Consider the following 26132-nt stretch of genomic DNA (forward strand, 5'->3'; position numbering starts at 1 on the left):
TTAATATCACACGCACAGCTAAAAGCTGGCAGCTCGTGTCTGGCATCACATTACTACCAACAGAGCAAGTTATGAACCCAACCCTAACTCAAACCCAAGGCCGAGCTCACTCTAACCCAAACGCAAAGCCTAATAAGTCTAACCCCTACCCTAACTCCCTCATGCACTGTGACATTCCCCAAACATCAACCCAGGTGGCTCTGTCTGTGTTCTGCCACGTTTCTTTCTGCCTCATCCCTAAATTCAAGTCTTGAAACCATGTTTTTAAAGCTGCAAACAACACCAGTGATGCCCAGCAGTGTTGTGCTCCTGTAAGCTCCCCAATCCACACCCCACCTGCTCCATGCCTGCTAACCACATCCCTCAGTGCCACAGCCCCAGTGTCACCTAGAAGAGGCGCAGAGAGGTGGGGTGGCTGCCCAGGGCTTCAGGAGATCAGGCTGCAGAGCTCTGAGCAGCGAGGTGCAGGAGGTGACAGCCACGTGCTGCCCATTCAGGAGTTCAGCTCTTGATTTCAGGAAGCGTTTGGGGATCGCTGGTAACTGAGTTTTCAGTTTGAACACTGAAAAAGCAGAATGTCAAAAATAAGCTTGAATAGGTGGTTATAGCACAGGCTGAATGCTGTCATCCCAGATTAGAAATCAGCCCTTAAGCTAAGCCCTGTGGCTTTTCTACTCTCCATATAACCCAGAGCCTCTGTCTCCACGAAAGCAAGTTTAATCAGCAGGACGCTCAAAGCTGAGCGCTGACCTGCACAGGGAACACTCGCCTCTGCAGTCTGGTAGGAGCTCGTGTGCTCCTGGCTAAGCCCAGCAGGGCCTGGGGGGCCATTGAGCAACCTAACGAACTCTGATGTAACTTTCAGAGTAACACGTACTAATCAACTGCTTGAGCCTATGCTGCATATAACTGATGCTTTCACTTTGCCTTGTTTCTTTGTAAAAGGCAGTGCTTATGTTGAAAGGTGTAGGAGCCAGAAAAGACCATCATTTAAATATATATATAATTCCTGTGCCACCCAAGCAGTCGGAATCTCACAATCAGTTCCTATTTCTTACAAAAGGAAAAATACCTCTGAGCTGCTGCTGAGCCAAATGAGAACCCCAGCACCGCTGAAAAATTGCATTCTTTCATTCTGTGCCATAGGGTGTAAGAGCTGAGCATCTGACCTACTGCCGTCATAGAAAGTCTTCTTTGAGGCTGGCTCTAATTACAGAGCATTTTAACGCTTTTATCTTTGGGCTGCACTGGGACAGGGTGGATTTGTAGCCTCTGTCTCCTGTTTCATTCGGTTTTGCATAGTCAGGAGAAGACACAAACCCTTCTCTCTCTTTCCCCTTTCTCTTTCAGGACTAACGCACAGCATTAGCGCAGCCACAACCAGACGTCAGCGGCGTGTTCTGCCCAGGGAGGGGACACCAGTGACTGCTCACATCTGTGCACAAAGCTGAGGACAGCGGCTCTCTGTGGGGATCCCACGTGGCCCCGAGCAGCAGGCAGAGCACTGTGCCTCATTTCAGCAGCAGCTGCCTCCAGCACTCCATCCCACACTGATCAGCTTCGTTCTGGCTCCGGCTGCACCTTGCTTGTGGCCCAACCCACAGTCCAAGCCTTGCTGTGCCGGGAACCGACTGAGCCACCCTTAATGGGAGCAGTGGGGTCGGTTGTGGCTGTGGGAGGTGGATGGCACCACGAAGGGACGCCCACAGCCGGTAATTCCATGCCAGAAACAACACAAACACTCTGCTTGTGAACTTCCTAAACTCCTCCGCTCCCCTCCAGCTTTCCCATTCTCCCTGGAGCAGTGCACAAACACAGAGTGGAATGGTACAGAGCTCTGCAGCTTCACTGGGACACAGCACTGCCTCTCTTTGCCCATTCATTCCCTCCAAAAAGCATCGTTTCTGACTTTTCTTTCCGCTGTAGGCGCAGGGAGGTTCACAGGAGTGACTCAAGGAGCCCTTTGCAGGGAGCTGCACACCAACACACAGCACGTCTGGCTGTCACCCTGCGCCACCAATCATTGCTCTGAAACTTGAACTCCTTCTGGTGTCCATACATCATCCTGTGCCCCTCACCTCCACGCAGCACCAGCTCCTGAGCCTTGCTGTTAACTCACCTTCCTCCTCCTCGCCCACACGGCCCTGCTCCTCCCCAGCCCCAGCTCAGGTTTGCTGGCCCCAATCCTCCCAGATCCAATTTTTTTTGTTACAGGGGCAGCGAGGCACTGGCACAAGGTGCCCAGAGAGGTGGTGGGATCGCCGTTCACCAATCCCAGCAGAACAAACCATCATCCCAAGTGCCAGTGTGACCCTGCCACCGCTGCACCCGGCTTCTGGCTCCGAGGCTGAGACAAGAAACCTGAGATCTGGTGCTTCTTTCCACTCCTGGGAGGACTTCCACTCCTTGAATGTCTTGGTTTTTGCTTGAGATGTATTTTCGTTTCTGGGCGGTGGAGACTGCATGTAGAAATCAGATACTGCCTTATGTGAAGTTGGGATAAAGACTAAAAAACACAACTGGTGAGACATCTGGATCTGATTGGGCTCCTCTGGGACAGCAGCCTACAGCTTGAGCCTGAAGAGAAGCAAAGAGAGCAGTGGTAATTTTTCATGCAAATACTCAGAAGCTCGGAGGGGCTGAGGCTCTGCAAACACCTCCATTGCCCAGTGAGAGCAGCATGGGCTGAGCACGCTGCTCTGCTGCTGCAGGCAGCCACAGCCTTGGAAGCAACGCACAGTAATGCAGCCCCAGGGCAAAAGTGAACTTCCAGAGAAAATGATGAATAACAAAACCTGGTAGCTTCAGGTGGGGGTCTCCCTTGGAGCTAAGTGAGTTATCCTAGCAATAGGCCTTAGTTTGCTGTGTGCTCACAGTGAGCTTGCTGGCACTTGGGCCGAGAGCTGCATGCTGCTCAGCGAGCCGGTGGGGCAACGTGCTGTGCTTTAGGGGAAGGAGCAACCGTACCCACGGCAAAGCTGTGAGAGCACAGGAAGCTTTGTGCCTGGCCCTGGAGGTGTTACACACTGCCGAAGCCCCAAGGAATGGGCTTTCATTCACTTGCCCAGAACGTGGCTGTGTCGGGAGGAGCACACGTGGCACAGATAATACTGCTCCACTGCTCCCCCCAAATGGCACACCAGCCTCTCTGTGTCAGCAGTACACACAGCACCGGGTCACCCCAGTCTGTGCCACCAGGAGGATGTGACCCGGCTTCCAATGGGCTGAGAGGTGAAGATGTCCACACAAAGTACAAATGCATTATCTGCAACTGCAGCTTGTTTTGAGAGTCACGCTGGACTGAAGCTCTACGACGCAAATGTAAATTCTCCTTTTGTCTCTCAGAGCATTTTATAATCACTGATTTACATTGTTTTCAAGTTACTAGCTGGCCGAGAGATCAAATATTTCCACACCATATTTGTCCCTCCAGAAGCTGTCAAGTAGATTTAGGCTTTGAGTGCTCAGAAGCCAGGCAACTCCTGGATTAATTTGGGCACTGGCAAACCCATTCCTTTAGCAACAAGTCCCAGCAGTGTCTGCACTAATGATTCCTGACGTGGAGTGGAAGCAGCATCCTTCATTAAAGACCCAGTGCTTCATTCACACAATGACAAACCTCCACTGCAGATTAAAAGGGGAAGAGTACAGGGCAGCTGCAGACATGGGACATTTTTAACACAGCCCAGCTCTCAGGGAAGGAGGACATCTATCACAAGAGTGAAATCAGTATTTGCCAGTACACATGTTAGAAAATAGCTCAAAAGGAGGTTTCCCAGCAGCGATTTGCTTGAACAGAAAAAGGGGCAGACAAGCCCCATGTGCACTGCACCAGGGGAAGGCAACAGAGCAGAGATGTGACAGCAGAGTGAAACATAGCAGGTTGCAGTTCTGTGTCACCTGTGCTCCTCTCCCATCCTGGCAGGGCCTGGCCTGAAGTGACCCAGGAGGCACTCCAGGGGGTTACATGTGGCCAGTGCCACCCAGAGAAGGCTCAAGGCAGTGACTGCCAAACGAAAGGCATTTCCTCTCCAGACCCAGCCAGGCATCCTTTCTGACAGAGGGGGATCAAAGTCCCCAAAAGCATCATGCTCACACCTTGGACTCAGCCTGAATTGCACAGGCCCCCCTCTGACACCTTTCTGTGCATGAGGGTTTAAGCAATGAGCGTGGGCTGGACCACACTGAACTTCCCTTTCACACACAAATCAGGTCCAATCCAGTGTTTTTTCCTTTTCTTCTCTGAATGCAACAGCCACAGCATTTCTTTCCTTGTGCTTCATTAAGTGACAGGCATTCCCACCAGCACACAGCTGCTGAGGACCAGAGCTCCAGCAGCAGGGCTCAGGCACACCATGAGCAGCAGCAAGGCTGGGGAGGCTTAGGTTTTAACTTGTCCTGACTCAAAACAGATGGCTCCCCCATCCGTGGAGGCCAGGCTGGATGGGGCCCTGGGCAAGCCTCTTGGCCCCATGGCAGAGGTTGGAGCTGGGTGGGCTTTAAGGTCCCTTCCAACCCAAACCAGTCTGTGATTCCATGAAAACAGCTCTGCCAGCAAAGCTGCCAGCATGGATTTAGCAGAAGGTCTGTTTGTCAGAAGAGACACCTCACCTCTGTACAGAAGACGAGATAAAGAGCTTTTTGTCAGCACATCTGCATCAACTTCAGAAGTTTTGCTGGCAGCATTTGCGCAGAGGGCAAAGGTGGGATGCTTCACATTCCTGGAAAACAGAGCCATTCCCTCAGGCCTGCCCAGGGACCCAGCCTGAATTTCAGCTGTGTGGGCAGCGTTCCCTGCACTGTGCAGTCCAGCCAGGGCTTGGGTGACAAAGGCACACAAAGCAAAAGAGGAAAAACCCCCTAACATCACTCCCACCGATGCAACTACTTCTATTAACATCATTTAACAGCCTAAAGAAAGGGGAGATTAAGCTGGGTTTACCTGCTCAAGCCCCTGTGCTGGAGGGCATTACGTTGGTGGCTGAGGGCAACACAAGCACACCTCAATCCTCCCCAGCACGATGGCAGCAGGCCAGGATGGGAGCAGGACCCAGCTCAGCATGGAGAGGACAGCCCCAGCACCAGGGCAGGGAGCTGCACTGACACTCAGCAGCTACAGCTGTTTCCAAAGTCACCTCCTCCACGCCCTTGAAAAAGACTTAGCACATCAATGCATGCAACTGTGATCATTCCAAGGATCTTGCCATTCTACCAAACAACCTCATCAAAACAGTCCTTTGGTCTTCAAAAGATCACGGTGCAAGAAAATAAAAGAATGCTGAACAGTAATTGTAGCTCATACCACTTTAATATCCTGCAATGACTGTTACTGCTTATTTCTTGAGGAGGTTGTGTTGTGGTTTTTTTCTTATACAGATAGCAAGGCAAATAGAGAGCAATGTACATAATTTGTTTTGAAAGGGAAAAAATCCACGCGAGTGAAAAATACTCAGTATTAATGCACGTCCATTGCTTACTGAGAGACATCAAATTTTAAAGACAACATATTAACAAGGGTAAAGTGCGCTTCTTTTCCAGGAAAGTGTCCAAGAGAGAGAATACATTCATCAGTAATTCAGGGAGTTGGGTTCTTTGTTATTTCTAGAGCCTTTTGTTTAAGCAAAGGAAAAAAAAGTACATATGCTAACCCAACAGGCTGAGCTAACGAGCACCATACCAACGTGCCAGCAGTGCTGTGTGACGCAGAAAAGCAGCACAGCAGTGTGCACACAAAGTGTTGACAGGAGCTGGTTTTTATTGTCTATCTGTAGCGGGCAGTGTTCTTAAATACACAGATAAAATTAATATTCCTTTTATAGCAACAGACCCGACAATAAAAGAGGCGACGGGCTGGCTTCTTTCCCTTGGTGCCAGGATGAGCCTTTATGTTATAACAGTGGGACCGGTGCGGCCGGTTCTTTCATGAAGCTGTGAGAGTTTCAGTGCAATAGAAATGAGAGGAGCCAGCATGACCTGCAAGAGGGGAGAGATGGCTCAGGACCGGGGGCAGAGCACCACGCGCAGCCTGCGCGCATCGCCTCCACCTCCCACATTTTTTATGTCTTTGTCAAAAACAGCAAGCCGTGCACAAAGAGTTCTATTTGCTGGGGATAGAAAATGAGGATTCTTTCAGTATTAGGTGATGCACAGAAATGAGCTCGTCCTATCCCTAGTGAAGCAACGTTTTGCCCAGAAGGTCAGTTCAGGTTGGAAAGCGTCCTTCCACACCTGGAATCAGCCGCAGATGTAACGTAAACAGGAAAACTAATGCGTGACTGCAAAAGCAGCTGTGAGAGATTCTGAATAAGTAATGCTTGTTCCACACAGAGCTTTTTTAAAAGCTATTTACACTGGGATTGAAGACATCAAAGCCCTTCCTTCCAAAACACCCAGCGCACGGCTCTAAGCAAAGCAGTACTAAGCAAAGATCCATGCTTTTCAGTAAGGCTGCGAACCAGCGGTGCCATGCCTCAGATTTAACACCTACCTGTGGGTCTTCGTGGATCTTCTTAGCATCCTTCTCATAGCTGTCGATGTAGAGCCGCACGGTTGCTCCAGCGCTGCCAGTGCCGCTCAGCCGGAAGATGATGCGAGAGCCATCGGAGAAGATGAGCCGCAAGCCCTGGGGAGAGAGGAGCAGAGCTGCTCAGCCACGTGCCCCTCGGGCACCCAGGCACGGTCTGAGGTACCCAGCCTGGCCCTGCTCCCAGCAGCCTTCCCTCTCCTAGCATCCCCTCCCCATCCCTTCACAAAGGCCAAGATCCCGCTGGCCAACGCAGGGGAGAGAAACCTTTTCCAAGGGTCAGATGCACTCCTTGACTTCAGAGAAAGGGCCAGATGCAGTGAACAAAGATGCCCGATATTCAGCACTCATCTCTTAGAGGCCACGGCCACCCCAAGCAGCACTGTGCCCACCTGGTTTCTGGAGACGCTTCCATCCACGGGATCGTGGTACTCAAAGTTATCAGCTTTCTCAACCGTGTAGACTTTGTCACCAGCTGATAACTGCTTCCCCACAAAGGAGCGGTCAAACATCACAGCCTCCAAATCCTTCATCATTTTACCAGCTGCGTCTGCATCCACCTCCTCATAGTCGTATCTACAACAGGAGAAACAAAGATTAGGAAGGTGTATAATTAGCAGCAGTGTTCTGCAATGTCCTTGTTTAACAACGCTGTGATCAGCCCCATGTTTTCTACTCATACCGGAGACAAGGACCAGAAGAAAGGAGAGGGTACATGCAGCAGTGTATGAGCAAAACACAAATCTGTGGGATACGCAGCAACCTACCTCAGATACATCTAAAATTGAGACAGACGCAGGGCCAGACTCCAACAACACTGACTGCAAAGCATTTATTCTGATAGGATCTCAACAGGCTCCTCGTGATAACAGATCTGCCTGAGCACCTCAGTGTGTCCCCACAGCAAAGCAAAGGTGTGATCCCAGCACATGATAACACCCAGTGCCAGCTTTGATCTAGCTAATGTAAGTAAGAGAAGCAGAAAGTGCAGCAGCTCCAGCGTGTGCACAGATCAGGACCCGAGACTCCACTCTGATTGCCAGTGTGATTTGCACTGCTTTTATTTGCCCAGCTAGCCAGACAGAGCATGCACAGGCTTGCTAGCTGCCTCCCCCTCCACCTAGCTTTCTATGCAGACATCTCTCTGGTGCTTGAAGACTATCTTTTTATACTAGATTTTGGCACTTTTTCCACAGCTTTAAATGCTTTAGATGTATGCTGGCTTTGTGGTATGGAAAAAAAAAAAGTTCTTACATTTAGCAATTGAAGACAGAAATTTCATGTAGGTCTTCCAAAGTGAAAGATCTCTACCCTAATACTCTCACTCCAGATAGCATCCCCTCTTCTGCTCATGTGCAGGTCAGTTCTCCTTTTTCATCTCCTGTGTCTATAGTAGTTTAAAGTAAGAGTATTTTGGAACTGGACAGAAATTTAACCAGGTAAATAATTGCCTAGGAGCTGGGTGCCCATTCAGTGAGGCAAAGTCATCGCTCAAGATATTACAAAATAATTTGTAAGACGTAAACTAAAGAAGCATACTGCTCTAAAGTAGGAAAAATTCTTACCCTAACCCTAAATTCAAGAAAAGATCTCCATTAAATCAATAATTAAAAAAAACCCTACTATCAGATAGATGTAAGAAGAATTGCACAACCTTCACCAAGTTTGATAATAAATAGATTGTATTCCGAGCAACAAATTCTAACCTGGACATTGTGAAAGGTTAAGGTTAAGCCACAGCTTTATTGGACTCACAGAAGCTGCACAAACTAGCCAGGGAGCTTCAAACACTGCAACACCTCAGAAAAAAGCATGTGCAACGAGGCAGAAACTGCTGTGGCAGCAAGGCTGGTGCTCAGGTTGTTGAGCTCCTTCCTAAGGGCTCATCCTTGGTTGGCCACAGGGCAGAGGGAAGGACGAGGTGCCTGGAGCACTTCCTCACCTGGTGAAGAAGTTCCTGCCATACTTATGCCAGTGATCCTTCATGATGTCCTCCACGCTCTGCTTGCGGGCAGCCAGGATGGACAGCCAGGCCAGGACTGCCCAGAGCCCATCCTTCTCACGGATGTGGTCGGAGCCTGCAGAGAACCACAGCACAGACACGTTATGTTGTCCTCCTGCCAGGCCAGAGCCTGTGCACAGCTCTGTTTCACCTCCGCTCTTCCACCAAGCTGGCAGTAGTACAGCCCCACAAATGGAAAGCATTTCACAAGCAGGATGCTCGTGTGTTGTTAAAGCAGTTCAAGATATCATCTGCTTTCAGCTATAGCCCAAATAAAACACTCAGTTCCCTTTAAAACATACTCATTGCTCGCAGATCCTTCATTCTGTTCCCAAGGAAGCAATGGGGAATGTGCACTAAAAAGGTCACGGAAATAAATAAATAAATAAATAGATAGATAGATAGATAGATAGATAGATAGGCAAATGCAAAGGAGCAGCTCAAGAGCTACCATCAGCCTCTCTGAGCAGCTGTCACACACTGTGCCAAATCAGTACACCCTGATGGTGCAGGCGGTGGCTGAGCACCAAGAGAAATGCCAGCCCTCGCTGAGGAAGCCAAACCCTAACGGCTCCAAGACTGCAGGGTGCTGGGGAGCACAGCAGCCACAGGGGCAGCAGCACGAGGACTTCATTCACACAAGGAGATCGATTCATCCCAGCCTCAAATACCAGAGTTAAATGTGGGATCCAACAGCAGCCAGAGCAGACCCAACCCAGCCTCCATCTTCCTGACTGGTTAGCTCAGCGCTAGGCTCAATGCACAGCTTCTGGGTTTTATCCTTTGGGCTCTGGAAAACATGCAGGCTAGTATTACCAAAGCCCCAAGGAGCCAGGGCACACCTGCCAATGGGGGGAGTTGGCCAGAGCCACCATTTCACCCCCCAGAAAATCAGCTGGGGCCACGAGGTGCGAGACACAAACGCCACATTGTGGATGCGGTGGTAAATTATCCTCACAGCCCCGCACAGCTGAGAGCTGCGCAGAGGTGATGGAGAGGAATGCTAAATAAACAGGAGTCCCATGTGATGTATCAACTTATTGCTGGAATAAAACACCCCAGAAAACAAGCAGGAATTCTGTCATGTCGCATTACTCTAATTGCTGCTGGACCCTGGTCCCGCCGGGTCGCAGTTTGTTTCAATTTTTACTGGGTCTCTTTGGCTGCTCCTTCACCTTGCTCCCATTCAGCACTCACACTGTCAGACTCCAAACAACTCCTCATTAAATTGCTATCGAACAACCTCCCTCACCCCATTTCATTCTTTAAAGGGCCTGTGCCAGACAGACAAACGCCCTCTGCATTGCAGGGAGCCCAGCACAGGCTGCCCCGGCCCTTGCCCAGTGTTCCCCCAACAACGACCTCAGCGTGCAGCCCTGGTGTGATGCAGCACAGCCAAAACATCGAGCCTCCCTCTCAGCCCCACTGCAAGTGGTTTCAGTCACTTTTATTGGCAATGTAGTCACCTACCTATCATAGGCTGGAGGGAAACCATGAGCTCACTGCACATGCGACAGAAGATGGAAGCAATTTCAGAGAGTTGCTCGTTAGAGCCCAGCTCCTATCAGCAGCTCCATGAATCATTTGCTGCTGTTGTTTGTATTTTCTAAATGCTGAGCCACTCTCATCAGCTAAAGGCCACGACATAAACTTAACGCATGCTGAAATCATTCAGGGCTAAACTCCAGAATCCTCCTATGCTCACAATTACCCTCAAGTTATCTTTACAGAGATACCAAAGTTATCCGAAATTCCCCTCTCCTTCCAGACTGAGGCCTAGTTCTGTTTATTAGAATAGCATCTGCCTGCAAAAGTTCTGCCCCGGTGACTTCTTCAGCCTCACGGCAACCAGCTTTCAGCTCATCTGCAGTGCCATGTCCTCAGCTACCAAAAAGCTCAGGTGGTAACACTTTGTGACAGAGATCCACAAAGCACTTCGTGTCTGGTATTTGAAGCCACTCCTGCTCCATGAAACACCTTAAAGCAGGCTAAAATATGATCTCCCCAAGCCCTGCACCTCTGGCTGCCCCTGAGCACTACACACAATGGAAGAACAAGATCTTAAGGACAACCCAGGCCAGACAAAGCCCAGAACGGCAGCACGGTGGGCAAACGCCACGAGGCAACCAGGCTGCAGCCTAGCAGCCACACAGCGCCGCACGTTGCAGGCACGGTGCAGAGCCTGCACCAATAGCAGCCATGCATCACGCTGCACCCCTGGTAAATTCCTAAAGATGTTCGCTTTGTTTCTCAGTAACCCAATAACTCGCTCCGACTGTTCAAAGGCAAGTGTTAATTTAAACTTTATAAATCATACCTTGTTTTTAGAACAGGAAAATGAGGGCCCTATTAAGCTCAGAGATTTAATAGTGACCTGAAACCTCCCCTAATAAAACTGCATGCTCCAAACCATATTTCTTTCCAGAAATGAAAACATTTAGAAGGTTTTCCTGGCCACCAAGAGTTGAAAAATACATTTAACGCTGCACTTAATCCCCACAGACTCAATGACCGGGCTAGTAAAGAGGCCCTTAGACTTCCTGCATATCTCCTTATGCATTCTGGAAAGAGAAGGAGCTTTTACCTGACAGAACTCTGAGCACTGTGTATGCTTTCACCAGGGATTCTTTTGCCTGACAGAACTCTGAGCGCTGTGTATTGCTTTCAGTAGGGATGCTTGTAAGCTTTTTTGTTAAATGATTTTAGAAGTATTAACCTCACGTGAAAGATAAACCCCAAGTAGGCCAGCACAGTAAAGAACTACGAAAAGGACTAGTGCCTCCGTTAGTGAGATCAGGAACACCCACTTACCAGTACCAAAACTTTCCTCTCCACACAGAGACAGTTTGTTTGCATCCATCAAGTTTCCAAAGAACTTCCAGCCAGTAGGAGTCTCATACAAAGCAATCTTTGTCGCGTGGGCCACCCTTAGAAGGCAAGAAGGCTACGTCACACACAGCTGGGCTTAGTGCACCCATGTGAAACACTGCAGCAGGAGCCCCAGCAGTTACCACACATCTCCTGAGGGGCAACACTAAAAGCAGATCGTGTCTCTGCTTTATTAAGAGTTGCTCTTTGTACAGCAATGCAGCGTTTTATCCCGGTGTTACCTTTTGGGAGGTTGTTGGGAAGAAGAACAACTAAAGATGAATATATATATGTATATACAGCTCTTCTAAATTGATTTGCAGTTGTAGATGTCAAAGCATTTCACAAACAGATTATCAGATTAAAATTAAAATTTAAAAAACACAAAGTGGGGAGGGGAGAGGAGGTGGACCACATCCATACAGACAAAAGAGAGCCAAGAGCAGAACCCAGCTCTGCCATGCCCTCAAACCGAATTTAATGCGTTACGTTTCAGTGACCCCAGAACTCTCCCCACTACGGACACGTGTCAGACACAGAAAAAGGACAGCTGCTGCCTTGTCGGGGCACTGTGCAGAGGTAGGTGCTACCTGTCGAGAGCCCCGCTGGTGGGCATGCTGCGGGCAAAGCCACGGACCCCGGTCTGCTGGAAGTAAGGGATACTGAGAATGTTGGCAGCGATGACAGCAACGGAGTCAGAGGGGTTCACAAAGAAGCCGTGCTTGCCAAGAATCATGTTGCGGTCCTGACAAAGGCAAGAGAAACATAACCTTTAGAGCCATTTAAATACAGTTTGGACTTCACTATTTACACATTAGTCAACTACTGCCAACAGTTGTGATCTGCATCGAGTGGTTCTCATCCACGTGCTAAGCTAAGAAGGGAGAGGAGAAAAAAGCCTTCACATCCATCCTCCTCAGCCAACATCCTCCCTTCTCCATCAGGGGCAAAAAGATGAACACAGAGCAGCCCATTTACCCCATCTCCATCAAAGGCAGCTCCAAAGTCGTACTCTCCTGTCTTCATGGTCTGGACCAGATCAGCAGCGTAGGTCAGGTTGGGGTCGGGATGGTGGCCACCGAAGTCCTCCAGCGGGGTGCAGTTCACAGCAGAGTTTGCTGGTGCTCCCAGCTCCTCACACAGGATCTTCTTCACATAAGGGCCCACAACTGCCATAGGAAAATGTAGGAAGGAAGGAATCAAGCACAGGGTAAAGAAGGACTTACGCCTCAAGTACACTGAGGTATCAGAATGACAAGAAGACAAACTGCATGTGTGATTCACAGCAATCCAGCAGCACAGCAGGACTTATTGCTCTCAAACATCAGTAACAAAAAAGTGAGGAAAAGCCTTCTCTGGGAAGTAGGAGGCAGAACCCTACAGACCAGCAGAGCCAAGCCCACCCATACCTCCATGCATTGCATCAATGCGAATCTTGAGGTGGTTTTTCCCCGAAAGCAGTTCCTTTAATGCATTGAAGTCAAAGATGTTCCTCAGCATACTTGCATAAGCTTCTACAGAATCCACAATTTCCACTGGGAAAAAAACAAAAAAACAGAGAGAAACTAACTCTGACAATCTGAACTCTATGCAGAAAAGCAATTTCAGTACGTGAGCCACTGTGCTGACAGTCCTCAGTGCAAAGGGCCAGGGCTCAGCACAGAGCCTTTAAACATCCCATAGAATTATTTCACAAAGATGATGATAATATTCCTGTATTAAGAAACATTTGGTTATGGGCTGCCACTGCTAATGGGATTACAGACCAAACAGACCAACAAAATCCTGAAGACAAACATCTTCCCCAGTTCTCTGCTAGTCACAGCCCCCAGCCACAGCCTCAGCTCCCCAAATACCCTTTGAGAAGTTTCCATTCCACTCCAGTTATGTGTAGAGTGGGATTAGAGGGAACAAAAATGCATATAAAAACAGACTTCCAATCTTCACCAACGTCAGCATGAATTGTGCACCTGACAGCCTTAAAATTTGCACCTTTGCAACTAATGGGACGAGTAAACAGAAACAATACAATTAAAATATCTAGACAAGGTGAGATGAAGGCAAAAAATAAAATAAATAAATCCATGATGACCAGGACAGATATTCTTGCTTGGATTATCCAATAGATGAGAAGGTCAGACCACATGCCCTTCAAAGCACCAAGCGTCCCTGTCCTACGGAGGCCCGTGCCAGGTTCACCTGAAAGGAAACTTTTCAAGGGGAAGAGCAGTCATTTACCTGTAAAGGGTTTAAATTTGTTCTCCAAATCAAACTGCTGTTTTCCAATGGTACCCAGGTCCACCTTGAGATCCGGGCAGATTGCATACTCTTCAATTTTTTTGCTAATTTGGAAAATTTTGTCCGTGATTCCTTCTGGAGCAGGACCTACAAGATATAATGGGCGAGGGGGAGAAGTTAAAGAAACAGAGCGTGAGGAAAGAGCAATGCAGAGGTAGATCAGCAGGCCTGGGGCTCGGAATGCCTCGCTGGGAGAGAATATCAGTGAGCAGACTGATCACTGTGGATGTGGTCTCAAGCAAGCTGCTCTAGGTGTCACTGCTGGAGCAGGGGTTGGACCAGATGGAGCTAGAGGTCCCTGCCACCTTTAACCACACCAATTCCATGTTCAGGCAAACCCACTGCTCAGGCTACTCACTGAATTTCTGTGATGTTAAAACAATTAAATTGGGTTCTTTGTTGCCAACACAAGGCAAGTCAAGCAGAAACAAAGCAAACAAGAATCAACTAAGCAACTTTACCTCCATTGGCCGTATTGAATTTAATCCCAAAATCTCCATTGGGCCCACCAGGATTGTGGCTTGCTGTCAGAATGATGCCACCGATGGCTTTGATTTTCCTGATGATGCAGGACACTGCTGGGGTGGAGAGAATGCCGTGCTGCCCGATGACCAAACGGCCAATCTGAAAATCAAAGGGCAGAACAAACTACTTTGAGACTCAAATTCTGAATACAGCCAAAGCACCAAACACCCCAACACCAACAGGTGAAGCAGGGCCTCGTCAGGGGCACCTGGATGGCAGAGGTCCTGAAGCAAACATTTTGAACCTGAGAGGCCGCAAGCTCTCTGCTATGTAACTAGAAGATCAGCATCTGACCCTGCTCTGTCATGCCTTTTTAGCATTCTCGTTTATGAGCACTGGAAATGGCATCCTGCACTGAAGAGCAGAGCTTTCCAGAGGCATCTAAACGAAACAAAAAAAAACCTTTGCCTGTGGTCTCGAACACTGCTTTCAAAAGACACAATGGGACTGAGAGAAGCCAAAGCAAAACAAAAGTCGATCATCATCACTGCTCCCATGAGACCACATGCAGATTCTCTTACTCTCAGCGGGTAACGCACCTCCCTCCCATAAATTTGGTAATATCACTGAGATTAAATCCAGAGCAACGTGCTAAGCAGCACAAGGTAATCAAGATTCAGTTGCTGGGGTCCACGTAGTAAAACTGAAGATAAATGTTTTTCTAGGAGAACATGCCCCTCACCATAGCCTCCAAATGAGGTGATAGAGATTTAAAAATACACCAGACCACTCTCCATCAGCCAAGGAGATTAGACTGTGAATACAGCTGAGAAAAGAGGAGGAATTTCATTCAAAGGCAAGAGGAACCAGAAGACAAAAGCCAGCCTGCCCAGCCTGAATCCCCCATGCGGTGCTAAGCTGGCTCTGTGGGATGGCTGCCATTCCTGGCTGTGGCACTGCTGGGTGCTAAGCCCCACAGCTGCCAGGCAAGTAGGAAGCTGAGACGCCCAGTCTCCAGCAAGCCATGGGCACAGACCTGAAACAGCAGCTTAGAAACCCAGTGTGAGGCGTGAGAGCCCTTCTACCAGCTGGTCAGGGTACTGCTGCCCTTACAGTGCCAACTACCTAGATCACAGGATGCACAGTGCCATACGTCGAATTTGTAACAGCCTGATCTATGTGGGTTTGGCTTTCTCTTTGCTTCATGCTTTGTTTCAGCAGCAAGGGCCTCCCACGGGTCCCCTCCGCACCCCAATGACACAGACTGATGCTCCTGATGTTCTTCACCCCCAAAACCACGCTATCCACACTTGGCACAGGGAGCGCGCTCGGTGCTGCTCGGAAATCCTGCTGATCCCACATCTGCAGAGGTGACAGCACCTGTCTCTGCCACATGCCGACAGACACTTCTGCACATCCAAACTACGACACGCATGCCCTCCCTTGTGGCTTTTTATAGTGGAACACATCCTCAGACTCATCCCTCCTACTCTACAGAGCAAGATTAGCACAGAACTGATTAACAAAGTCACACGCTTTAGCCAGACTACTTAAAAATAACTAACAAAAGAAACCAAACTCAACAGCAAAACTTGTTTTCAGCCAGGCACAGGACACAATGCTGGAAAGAAATGCAACAGAGAAGTCTCAGCTGATGCAGATCAGCTTAATTTCATCTTCACCAACAGGAAACCTGTCCTGGTGTGGAGAAGCCCAGGCAGCAGGCCTGGCTCTTGCTTTGTGCACGTCTTCCAGCTCTTTGACTCAGCCCATACACTGACTTAAGAGGAACACATTAATTTGCAATGCCAGAGGATTTTTCTTTTCCAGCTGGAAAACATTTTGATTTAGAAAAATATCTCTCTCTCTCTCTTCTTATTCAATTGCTTATTACAAATCACCCTGTTGTGATCGGATAAGCTTTCCTGTCAAACACATTCCCATAAGCCAGATCTCTTAGTGTAAAGTTTTGCTCTGCATTAGGAAACACAGAACAGACAGCAAAGCCTTTTCTTCTTCAAAAGCAACAGGAAACACAGATACAGCCCCAGTGCCCAAGAGCACTGCGGTGCTTGAGCCATGCTCTGCTGCAAACAGCCCTGGCTCACCTGCTTCCCACACAACCAGAAATTGCTGTACAGGTTTCCACCCAGTGCTAGCTTTCTTTTAACAGTAATTAACAGTAATTTCAGTACGATTTTCCATTAAAATGTTTTCTGTTAGCAATTGAGTAAAATCTATGGGAAAATTCAATCTCCCACTGACTAGTTTGTTTTGGTTTTCTGCATTTATCAGCTATACAACCATAGGAATTTAGTCATCTAGCATTTACCAACCCCGTTGGCAGCAGCCATTTGGACTATCAGTTCCACTGCAGCCTTATTAAGGTACCTTCCATCACCTCCAACTACCATAGAAGATCCTTGTCGATCTCTGAGGTCTATGGAAAAAAATATACTCTGGATAAAGTTCTGCAAATAGTTCATTTTGGATTCAAAATAATAGGTCTTCTTCCGTAATCCGCTGGTTCCTGGTTTCTGATCATTGTAAGGAGCTGTTGGCACAGTCAGCAGAGGCAGAGGACCAGCTTCCATGTTCTTTCTTCAAATAAATGCATTTAAGAAGTAAACTACGATTAAATACAAAAGAAAAAGAATAATTTAAAAAAGAATGTATCAGTCTTGACACCGGCAATGGCACACCTACTGGACAGAAGCTCAGCAGAGTTGCCGAGCCCCCCAAAATAGCTCCTTGAACGTTGAGCTGAACATGGCTCCTGTAACTGAAGATGTTTCTCTGCACTTGCCGTGGAGGATCAATGTCACGAAGAACACACGACCCCACGCTGCTCTCCCAGCACTCAGCAAAAGGTGATTTCTGCCTCCTTCTCCACCTTCTGCTCCCTCCAGGCACGGCCCTTCACCATTCTGTGCTATCACCGCCGGCGCCGTCCGTCCGCCTGCCCTCCGTCCGCAGCTCAGCACCGGCTCACACACACCGATGCGCTGCACAGCGTTTTTGCCAGCCCAGCAGATCTGCGTGGCCCTGGAGGAAAAGCCTCCCGCGGGCACGGCAGCATTTTGCAGCCTCCAGCAAGCTAAAGGTCACTCTTAAAATGGAAGGCAACGGATCTGTTACCCACACTTTGCTTACACGAGTCCCACTCTGACATCCTGACAGCTCCGGCGCCAGCTACCCCCAAATAACGGGACATCGTCTGCAGTGCACAGCCAGCCTCTGCTTAACTAAGAGAAATCCATTAGCAGCTAGAACACTGCTAAAGCGATGCTTTCAACTGAATACCAGCACGAGTCCTACCCTGGGCACTGTGCATGACAAAAGTTATTAGAAAAAAAACCCAGGCTTTCAAATTAGAACACAGCTTACGACAAAGTCATTAATTTTGGAAAAGCTTGCACCCACCAGAGACCCAAATTCAAGCAGTTATTGAGGCATCACCTCCCTCAGTCTCAAATGCTGGATTGAAACCGTGGTTTCCCTTTTAATGACACTTAGAGTCCTCTGTCCAAGCTGCTGGCAGAATTCACAGATATTTCTGGATAACGAAGGACCCTACACTTCCTAATGACTCATTTTGTTCCATACTTAAGGAGGGGAGGAGAAAAGGAGTTGTGTACACAGCTGAACTGTGACGCTATGTGGGGGCTCCCACAGGACTGTTTCCTGACTGTTTGGCTCCAAACATTGACAGATTTTCTTACGACAATCTTTACTTTATTCCAACAGCAAGACTGCCTGTGCCATGCAGCCAGCAACCATCCATGTGTGTATTACCCGTATGTCTTCGTGCTGTTCCAGCATCCTGCAGCTGCAGCGCCTCCATTTCCATGCAAAGGCTAAGGTTTCCCTCTAGTGGCGCAGAAAACAAAGCCCAGCCCCTAGAACGAGCCCTCCTGGCAGGAAAAAGCCTGTGAGCACTTTCCCCCAGCCAAACTCTTTGTGCCACAAAATGCCAGGCACACCTCCTCCTCCCCGAGCGGATGCCCACACATTAGCTGGATGAGGAGCTAGTGAAGTTTGCACTTGTGGAGCAGAGGAACCAAACTCAGCATAGGGAGGAAGGCGATAAGTCACTTGCCGTGCTAAGATACACAAAAAGAAATGCATTACTTCAAATAAACTACAGAATCCAGCTGTGAGGCAGTACATGCAAAGCACAGGGACAGAAGTGGCATATCTGTGGAGCTTGCCTTTGGAGCACTCACCCAATCCCAGGGTTTTCCTGTAACACCTACGTCACTGTTTGGGACAAACAACACCAGCAATGGGTCAGCCAGGACTGTTAGGCTGGCGTCTGCATGCTTACCAGGAGACCCAGAAGGGTAAAAGACTCAAGAGGCAGACCTCAGCCCTGGGGAGGGAAAGGCTCATTCGATTCATCACCTGGGAGTCTTTGCTCGGACACCTGCAATCACTTACAGGATGGAAAGGAATTCAGCAGGTCCTCTGAACCCTCCCCAAAGCTGGTGTGGGATCACACATCCCCTAGGCACCCTTCAGAAAGCCCCTGCAGCCTGTTCTTGAAATCTCTGTCTCCAGGTGTGGTGTCAGAGCAGTCAGAAGCATCTTCCTGCAGTCTGTCCTACCTCTCTCTCCATGCAGCTTAAGCCCTCCTGAGCTGTCAGAGAACAAACCAATCATAATCCTCCTTCTGACACTTTCTTGCACATCACAATAATCCTTTAACACAGAGGCTCACAGTATCCTCTCTTTTCTACAGGAAATAATCCCAATTTCCCAATTTCCTTAGCTTTCCCTTGTGGTCACACTTTATAAGTCTCCAATTCCATGTTTCCCCTCCAAACAGCCAACCTGCCAGAGCAGAGCCATCTGCTCACATAGGTTCCCATTCACTTTTGGCACGCAAAAGCCGAGTCAAAGCTATGAACTATTGACTTTGGTTAATGATAAAAAGACAAACAAGACTATTTTGAGAGAACCTGAATTTCAGCAAAACATCGGAGCATGCAACTCCTCCCTTGGTGTTGCTGACCCCTGCCCCATCCCCTGTCCCCATATGAGCTGTGACACCACCTTCTCTCATCCCACTCAATCTTGTACGTGACATCAAGAAAGAAAAAGAGGGGGAGGAGGGGACACGCACACAAAGCAAAAGCCAAAAAGGATATTTTCCAGTTATTTCATGACTTTCCTTTAGAACAGAAAAGACATTTCCCTAACTCCTTCTTGCCCCCTTCCTGCATTGCTCCATAATTACACTGCACCCCAATGAGGACCAGGAGAGCAGCCAGGTGGGTGGCAAAAAGCAGATACATGAGAAAGAAGCTCTGCAGAGCTAGGGATGGAGCTATCACCTGCAGGGCTGCTCCGGACTCCACAGAAGGCTCCAGGTTTGCCACGCAGATAGGGGCTGATCCCCTTTGCCACAATAGGAGCACGTAGCAACAATCACGATTGAGAAACCTTCCATCCAAAGGTCAGCTCCCTGCAGCATGCCCACACCTGCCTGTGGCAACCAGCTGCCCTTCCCCTGCTGCAAACAGTACGCTTCCCATCCGTGGGATAGGGCAGTACCCCACAGCAGGCACCACGTTCCTGCAAGACTTCTTTTCCTGGGTTTCACTTACAGCAACACTATCCGAAAATGTCAGAATGGTGTTTGCTTTTCTGGACAGTTGCAGGACACAGCCAACAGTCTTTGTGACCTATTCTCATCCTCAGTTCTGCAGAGCTGATGCTTCATATGTCAGCAGCTCGAACTATGGCTGTAAATGTCCAGATAACATCCACATTTTGATTCCTTTTGCCCCTTTAGCTTTTCTCCTTCTTAGGACAGTTCTTTTTATTTCTGTGACATATTTCAGTTCATCATTTGAAGCGTTAATCACTCCACTGATTGGTTCAGAGACAAGCATGAGGAAAGAACACAAACCCATGGAATATATCTCTTGTTCCTGGTGGAGCACAGCCGTAAGACACAGAGGTAATGCCCCTTAAGTTCAGCTCCCTACCCCAAGCTTTACCAGGACAAAGGCATCAGGCTCTGTAGGATCCTTACCAGCACAGCCAGAGCCAAGGTGTCTGCTTATGGCCACTGTTCCAGGAGATTACCGTTAAGCCCCTGTTAGTATGGATTTCAACTCTCTGTCTGCAGGATTTGCAAAGATTAACTCAAAGCACCCTAATTCTTCCCTTCAGCTGGAATTTCTGGAGTCATTCCAAAAAGGCACTGAGCTCAGACAGCGTCGCCACTGCCTTGACAGCCTTCAACTTAAAATCCAGGTAGGAGAAACAAGTGAGAGCAAGATGGGGGCTGCAGCAACAGAAAGGGAACTGTGGCAGAAGAACACAAAGGAAATGAAGCAGAGCTACCGAATTAAGCAAATAAAGAGCTTGGTTCCCCTGACATAATTGAGTTGGGGAGAAAGCTTAACAGCAGCCAAGTCAGGAAACCAAACTTTGCAGGGTAGTGAGCAGTATTTCTAGTATAGCACTGTTTATCCTGCAGGAGTGAAACAAATCCAGGTTAGAGTTCAGCATGCAAAGTACTGCCCAGCATTCAAAACACCTTCAAGCAATTTGCAGCACTTTGAAATCTCACTTTTGCAAAGGAACGAGGGCACAATAAACTTGTTAAGTAGCAGGTGATAACATTAGTGAACCACCCTGCTGCTGGGTACATGATGTGATAGAGATTTACAACCTCAGTTCTGTAACTCGTGCACACTTTTGACTTAAAGCTACAGCACAGCCACAGTTCTACCCTGGCAGGTGATGACAAAAAGAGGTTTTAAGCTTTATTCATGTAATTAAGAAGTCAGGCTTACTAAGTGGGAATAACACAAAGGAAACCTGGCACAACAGACCAAAACAAAGCAGGAGGCTACGCTGGATGCCAACTGAGAATGGCAAAAACAACACTGCCTATGTTAGTTTGCTTTTATAAACACAACCTTATAAATAGGATAAACACTTCTTAACCACAGAAGTGCAAACTGAGTTGATGCTATTCCAACACCAGCATTTCGGTGAATGGTAACTGTTCCAGATGGAAACAAAACTAGAACTCTCTTCAGCATCCTTACTCTTTACTTTGTGAAACTAACAACCATAAACTGTGGTTCTCAGGTTTCCCCTGTGGCACCTGAAGGACCACTCCACCACACTGCATCTTAAAGCCACTTTAAGCACTGATGCCATCACCTCTTCCTCCCCTAGGACCAGAAATACTGCTGTCCAGCGCTTGCTTTGGCACAAGTTGTGGGTTGGCTGCTGAGAGAAGCAGATGCATCCCCATACAACACACCTTGGTGATCAGAAACAGGCAGAGAAGCTGTCAGAAAGGGCAGTAAGCCCAGATTTATCTTCATATTTCTTTGCTTTCTGCAGACAAAGCAGTGCAGCACAGCGACCTGTGGCGTTTTCTCGACATGCCTCACTATTTCTCACCACGAGATGCCTGAGCCTTGCACTGAGACCTGGCTGCTGGCATCAGGAGAACCCCCAAGCCCAGAAAGAAGGATGAGCTACTGCTGTGCAAGAAAGCACACTGCACACAGGTGGCAGCAGGTTCCTGAGAACTTTGGGTTTCTTACACAGAATAGCTCACCTTTCTCTTGGAAGGGTGGCTGACTGCCAGTTACCTCACATTTATTCTGTTGAAACAGGATATCTGTAGGCTTGTACTCAACTGCACTGCAGTAGCTATCAGGGAACCAGCATTTCTAATTAGAGAGAAACCAGGAAGCAAGCAAGCATCCCCCAGTTATTCCAAAACAGGACAGCAAATATATAGAAACTTATTAAAAATGGGCATTTCGCATTTAATAAAGAAACTCTCCATCCACCTCATCTCTGGCAGTTCTGGCATTCTTAAGTTTGGCAATGCTACACTTGTGTTTTACTAAGGCCCATGCAATTCAACTCAGCCAGCAACTGTATCGAGCTTCTTTAGGCTCTGCATTTTGGAGAGCACGTCATGGTACCTCCTCCTGGTTGCTAATTTACATTTACATCTACTGTAAATTTATTAAACTCTTTCTGTTTTGCCACAAGGGCAGAAAGAACCTGCATCAGAAGTTGGCTAATAGAGAACCAGAGAATCAATACAGTTGGAAAAGCTCTGTAAAGTTGGAAAAACTGTAAAGTCACCAACGTGATCCCACTCCCCCCTCACTGCCCACATCCCTCAGTGCCACATCCCCATGGCTCTGAACACCCTCAGAGATGGTGACCCCCAGCCCTGGGCAGCTGTGCAGTGCTGAGTGCTCTTGGATAAGAGTTTTCTCCTAACACCCAATCTGACTCTCCTGTGGCACAATGTGAGGCCATCGCTTCTCATCCTATCAATTTTTGCTTGAAAAAGCCTAACATCCTGTCCCACGGCCACAGCTACTTGCTTGCTTTATAAATTAATGATTCAGAATGAAAAGCTTGTCAAGTAAAATTTCTCACTCCGTACACCAGCATCTTGGCTCTTAACCCAAATATTCATCCACTCTTTTCTCTCTCTGCTTCCTGTTTCCTTTCTTGCCTTTCCAGAAGGTTTTTCTCACTTTAGAGACAATTCTCTCCTAGCACCCTGAAGCAGTTCGATAGAAACACAGCAAAGCAAATGCCCACCAGCTAGCAGACCCAGGACCTGCTCTGCAGAGCTCAGTGCTGCGATGCTGCACATACGTGAGCACCAGCACGATGCGAGAGGAGGGCTATGAGCAATTAGCACTCAGTTCCAGCCCGGTGCACCTTCAGCCCCTTGCTTGCTGCTGGAACTGAGGTACAGAGTGCAGAACTGCCTGGAAGGCTGCCACAGCCCACCAGGGTGAGAGCCTAAACAAACCAAGCCTTTGTCCCAGTGAACAGACCTCCCAGTCAGCTTATTCACGGGCATCCAAGGTGCTGTCAGGCTGCATGTTTCAGCTCCAACTCTCCTTAGAATAAATAAATAGAACTGTGGCTGTGCCTTTCCCAACAGGAAAGCCTGTAGCATCCATCACTCACAGGTGCACCCGGCAAAGCTGGTGCTCAGGGATAAGGGACAGACACCTAATGCTGACCAGTCACCATGCATCACTGAAAGCAAACTTCTATGTGGTCCAAGAAGGCAGTTATGTGCTTCTTTGTGCCATAAGGAAGTAGTGATCTCACACTTTGTCGTGTTCCCCTTCAGCCTAATAACTACAGATCTGATTACTGCTGGGAAATTGAAGCAGGTAATTGCTAGGTTCCATCCTAATGCCTGACCCTAACCACTCAGCATCTTCTCCTAGCCCTGCAAGGAGGGAATCCTGCTGCTGACAAGCAGGAGCCAGGTGGCCCAGGAGAGGATGGCATTCTCCACTTGCAGAAGGCCAAGGGGAAGGAAAGGCCTCACTCTCCAACCCAGCTCCAGCCCAGCTGTCCCTGCTGGGCTAGCCCCAGGCTGACCAAGTGCTGTGACACAGGTAAACCCATGCAGCCGTGCTCTCAGCAGCACAGGGAGGCACCCCACTGCCCACCCAGCACAACTCACCAGCAGTGTATGCTGCTGGGTACAAAACACAGCTCTGGCCCACAGTAATAAAGAGCACTGAGTCAAAGCCTCTCCAAGCTCTGTTCTCCTAGATCACAGAATGGTTGCATTGGAGGGGAACTTAAAGCCCTCACCAGCTCTGGCTGCCCAGGGCCCACCCACGGCCTCAGGCACCTCCAGGCACAGGGCACCCACAGCTCTGGAAGCAGAGCTGCCCTCTGAGCGGAGAACTTCCTCCCCACACCTGACCTCCTTCAGTCGGAAGCCATTCCCCCCGGCCCGAGACCGTCCGCCCGCGCGTTCCGAAGGCTCACGAAGCCGCAGGTAACGCTGTCACCGCATTTCCTGCCCCGCGGGCCCGAGGCCACGCCGAGAGCCGCCCCGGCCCCGCGTACCCCGTTGGCGGCGGCGATGCGGACGATGATCTGAATGGCGTCCTTCATGTAGAAGCGGCCGTCGCCCCCCACCACCAGCGTGGCCTCTTGCCGCTCTCCCGGCGGCACGGTGGCCAGGATGCTCTGGATGAAGTTCTCGGCGTAGTGGGCATTGTTTTGAAAAACGGTGACGCGTTTGCGCAGCCCGCTGGTGCCGGGTTTCTGGTCGGCGTACGCCTTGGTTTTCACCGTCTCGATGTGCACCATGGCCGGCCCGGGATGCGAGTTCCGGGCGCGGCGGCAGCGGGCGCGGGGGGAGCCGGGGGAGCCGGCCCCGTTCGCTCCCCGCCCCGCGCGGCTCCGCGCCGCCCGCCCCTTAAAGGCGCAGCGGGGCTCGGGCTGCGGCTGTCAGGGCGCCGAGGGCAGCGGGACTTCGGTTCTAGGCGCGGATAGAACGGTAGAAGGCAGTGCTGCTGCTGCTGCAGGCGCTGCCTCTCCATACCGGCTGCCGGTTGAAAGAAGCAGCGAGAGCCGACACCTGTGTTCTGCCTTAAAAGTAGAAGCTAGAATGTTTTCCTACCTTGGCAGCACCTGAAGTTGAAGGAAACTGGAAGTGCTCTGCAGATACAGCCGGGATCCCCACTGTCCTGGCCAGAAAAGATGGAAATTCCCACGGAAAACAGAACTAGCCTATATTCCCCTTCAAAGAGCTGGTGAAACTCTTCTTAACAGTGAGATCTGAAAAGGAAGAGGTTCCACTCCCCATTGCTGGGTCACGTTTCAAGTCTTTTTGCAGCAATTACTCAGCTTGGCACGTGTTTCTTTCCTGAAGTCCAATAAGAATTGCACGTGGATTCCCGCTAGATCTACCAGGCCTGACACCAATGCAAAAACAGAAATAATGCAAATAACTGTGCTTGCTCTGTATTGCCTACAGCACACGTAGGTGTTTCACTATTTCCCAGTTCCTTCTTAGAGATGCTACCAGGAACTCCTGATTATCCACACGTTGCCTGAGGCAGTGTTTACAGGGTTCTTTCTGGCTGGCTGCAAGTTACCAAATATTTCTGCAGTCTTTTAGTACAACTTCTACTGCTTTTAGGCCATTCTAGAAATGAAAGTGATATCTGCTGCGCTTGTTAAGAAGAAAAAAAAAAAGCTCACCAGCAAACCTGCCTGAGTTCCAGTTACAGAAGAGCATAAATCACAGCCAGCCTCTAGCAGCATTCCCATTTTGTAACTGACATTTACTTGCCCAGTGTACGATTACAGCAGAGCAACAGTGCTGTGCAGGAGCTGCTGGCAGATAAATATAGCTTTTCAAGACTGCTCGCCGCCCTTTCAGATGAGGTCACATATATTTAAGGGCTATTTTAAACTCAGGCACTCCTGAAGCATTCGGTGACCAGGGTCATCATTTCTTATTTGGACACTTGGAGAAGAACATAACTGCCTGAATACTTTTAGTACCTCGAGGCTTCTTACTTCAGCTGCGTTGCAAATAATCAGTCGCAGTTAACAGTTAGGAGCACAAATATTAATCCCTTATTGCACGTGAAAAGGCAGATTTTATTTCATATAAAAGAGTATTTTAAAAGCATTTTAGTACAAGGTATTATCAAGTGACAAAAAAAAATTAAAACCCTTTGTCAGGAGATAAATAACCCCACCCCTTTTTATCTCTCACATAAAAATCATGTGTTGAATTACACATGAAGCAGTGTTGAATTAGGAATCAATGTGATCGATTTAACAAAGCTTTTTCTCAGTGAAGCAGTTCCAGTATGGACTGTAGTATGGAACTCTGTTAACTATTACAGCAAATAAGGGCATTTTTGGGGAAACAGCCCTCGTGAAACACAATTCTATCACAACTGTCAGCTGTATCACCAAACAGAACTCATTTTTAGCATCTCAGCACTTTCACAATGCTGTATTTCATTAGACAGCATGTGAACATTCTGCCCTGTCAAACAATTCTACAGACTTGCAGTTATTCCATCCCTATGCTATCACTGTTTGTGTTTCTTAAGAGCTATTAGCAGACATGGGATACCAGAAATAAGTACTTATACGATTCATTGGCTTTAACAAATAAAACTGAGAAGC

General features: G+C 48.6%; 1 protein-coding gene across 2 annotated transcripts; it reads right to left on the reverse strand.

The window, feature by feature from the left end:
- Positions 1-5297: 5297 nt before the first annotated feature.
- On the reverse strand, positions 5298-24290 carry PGM1 (phosphoglucomutase 1; the record flags this gene model as incomplete). Of its 2 annotated transcripts, none has more annotated exons than XM_079536062.1 (11): positions 5298-5973; positions 6488-6622; positions 6916-7099; positions 8466-8601; positions 11337-11452; positions 11984-12138; positions 12372-12562; positions 12803-12928; positions 13632-13778; positions 14153-14315; positions 24045-24290. In XM_079536062.1, 11 exons carry the CDS (start codon positions 24288-24290, stop codon positions 5884-5886), a joined length of 1689 nt encoding a protein of 562 aa, XP_079392188.1. In that variant the 3' UTR covers positions 5298-5883. The 2 variants fall into 2 exon arrangements, with proteins under 2 accessions (XP_079392188.1, XP_079392187.1); XM_079536061.1 differs by lacking the exon at positions 24045-24290 and adding an exon at positions 16493-16750.
- Positions 24291-26132: the final 1842 nt, after the last annotated feature.

Source organism: Tetrao urogallus, assembly GCF_951394365.1.
Source record: "Tetrao urogallus genome assembly, chromosome: 5".
Classification (NCBI taxonomy): domain Eukaryota; kingdom Metazoa; phylum Chordata; class Aves; order Galliformes; family Phasianidae; genus Tetrao; species Tetrao urogallus.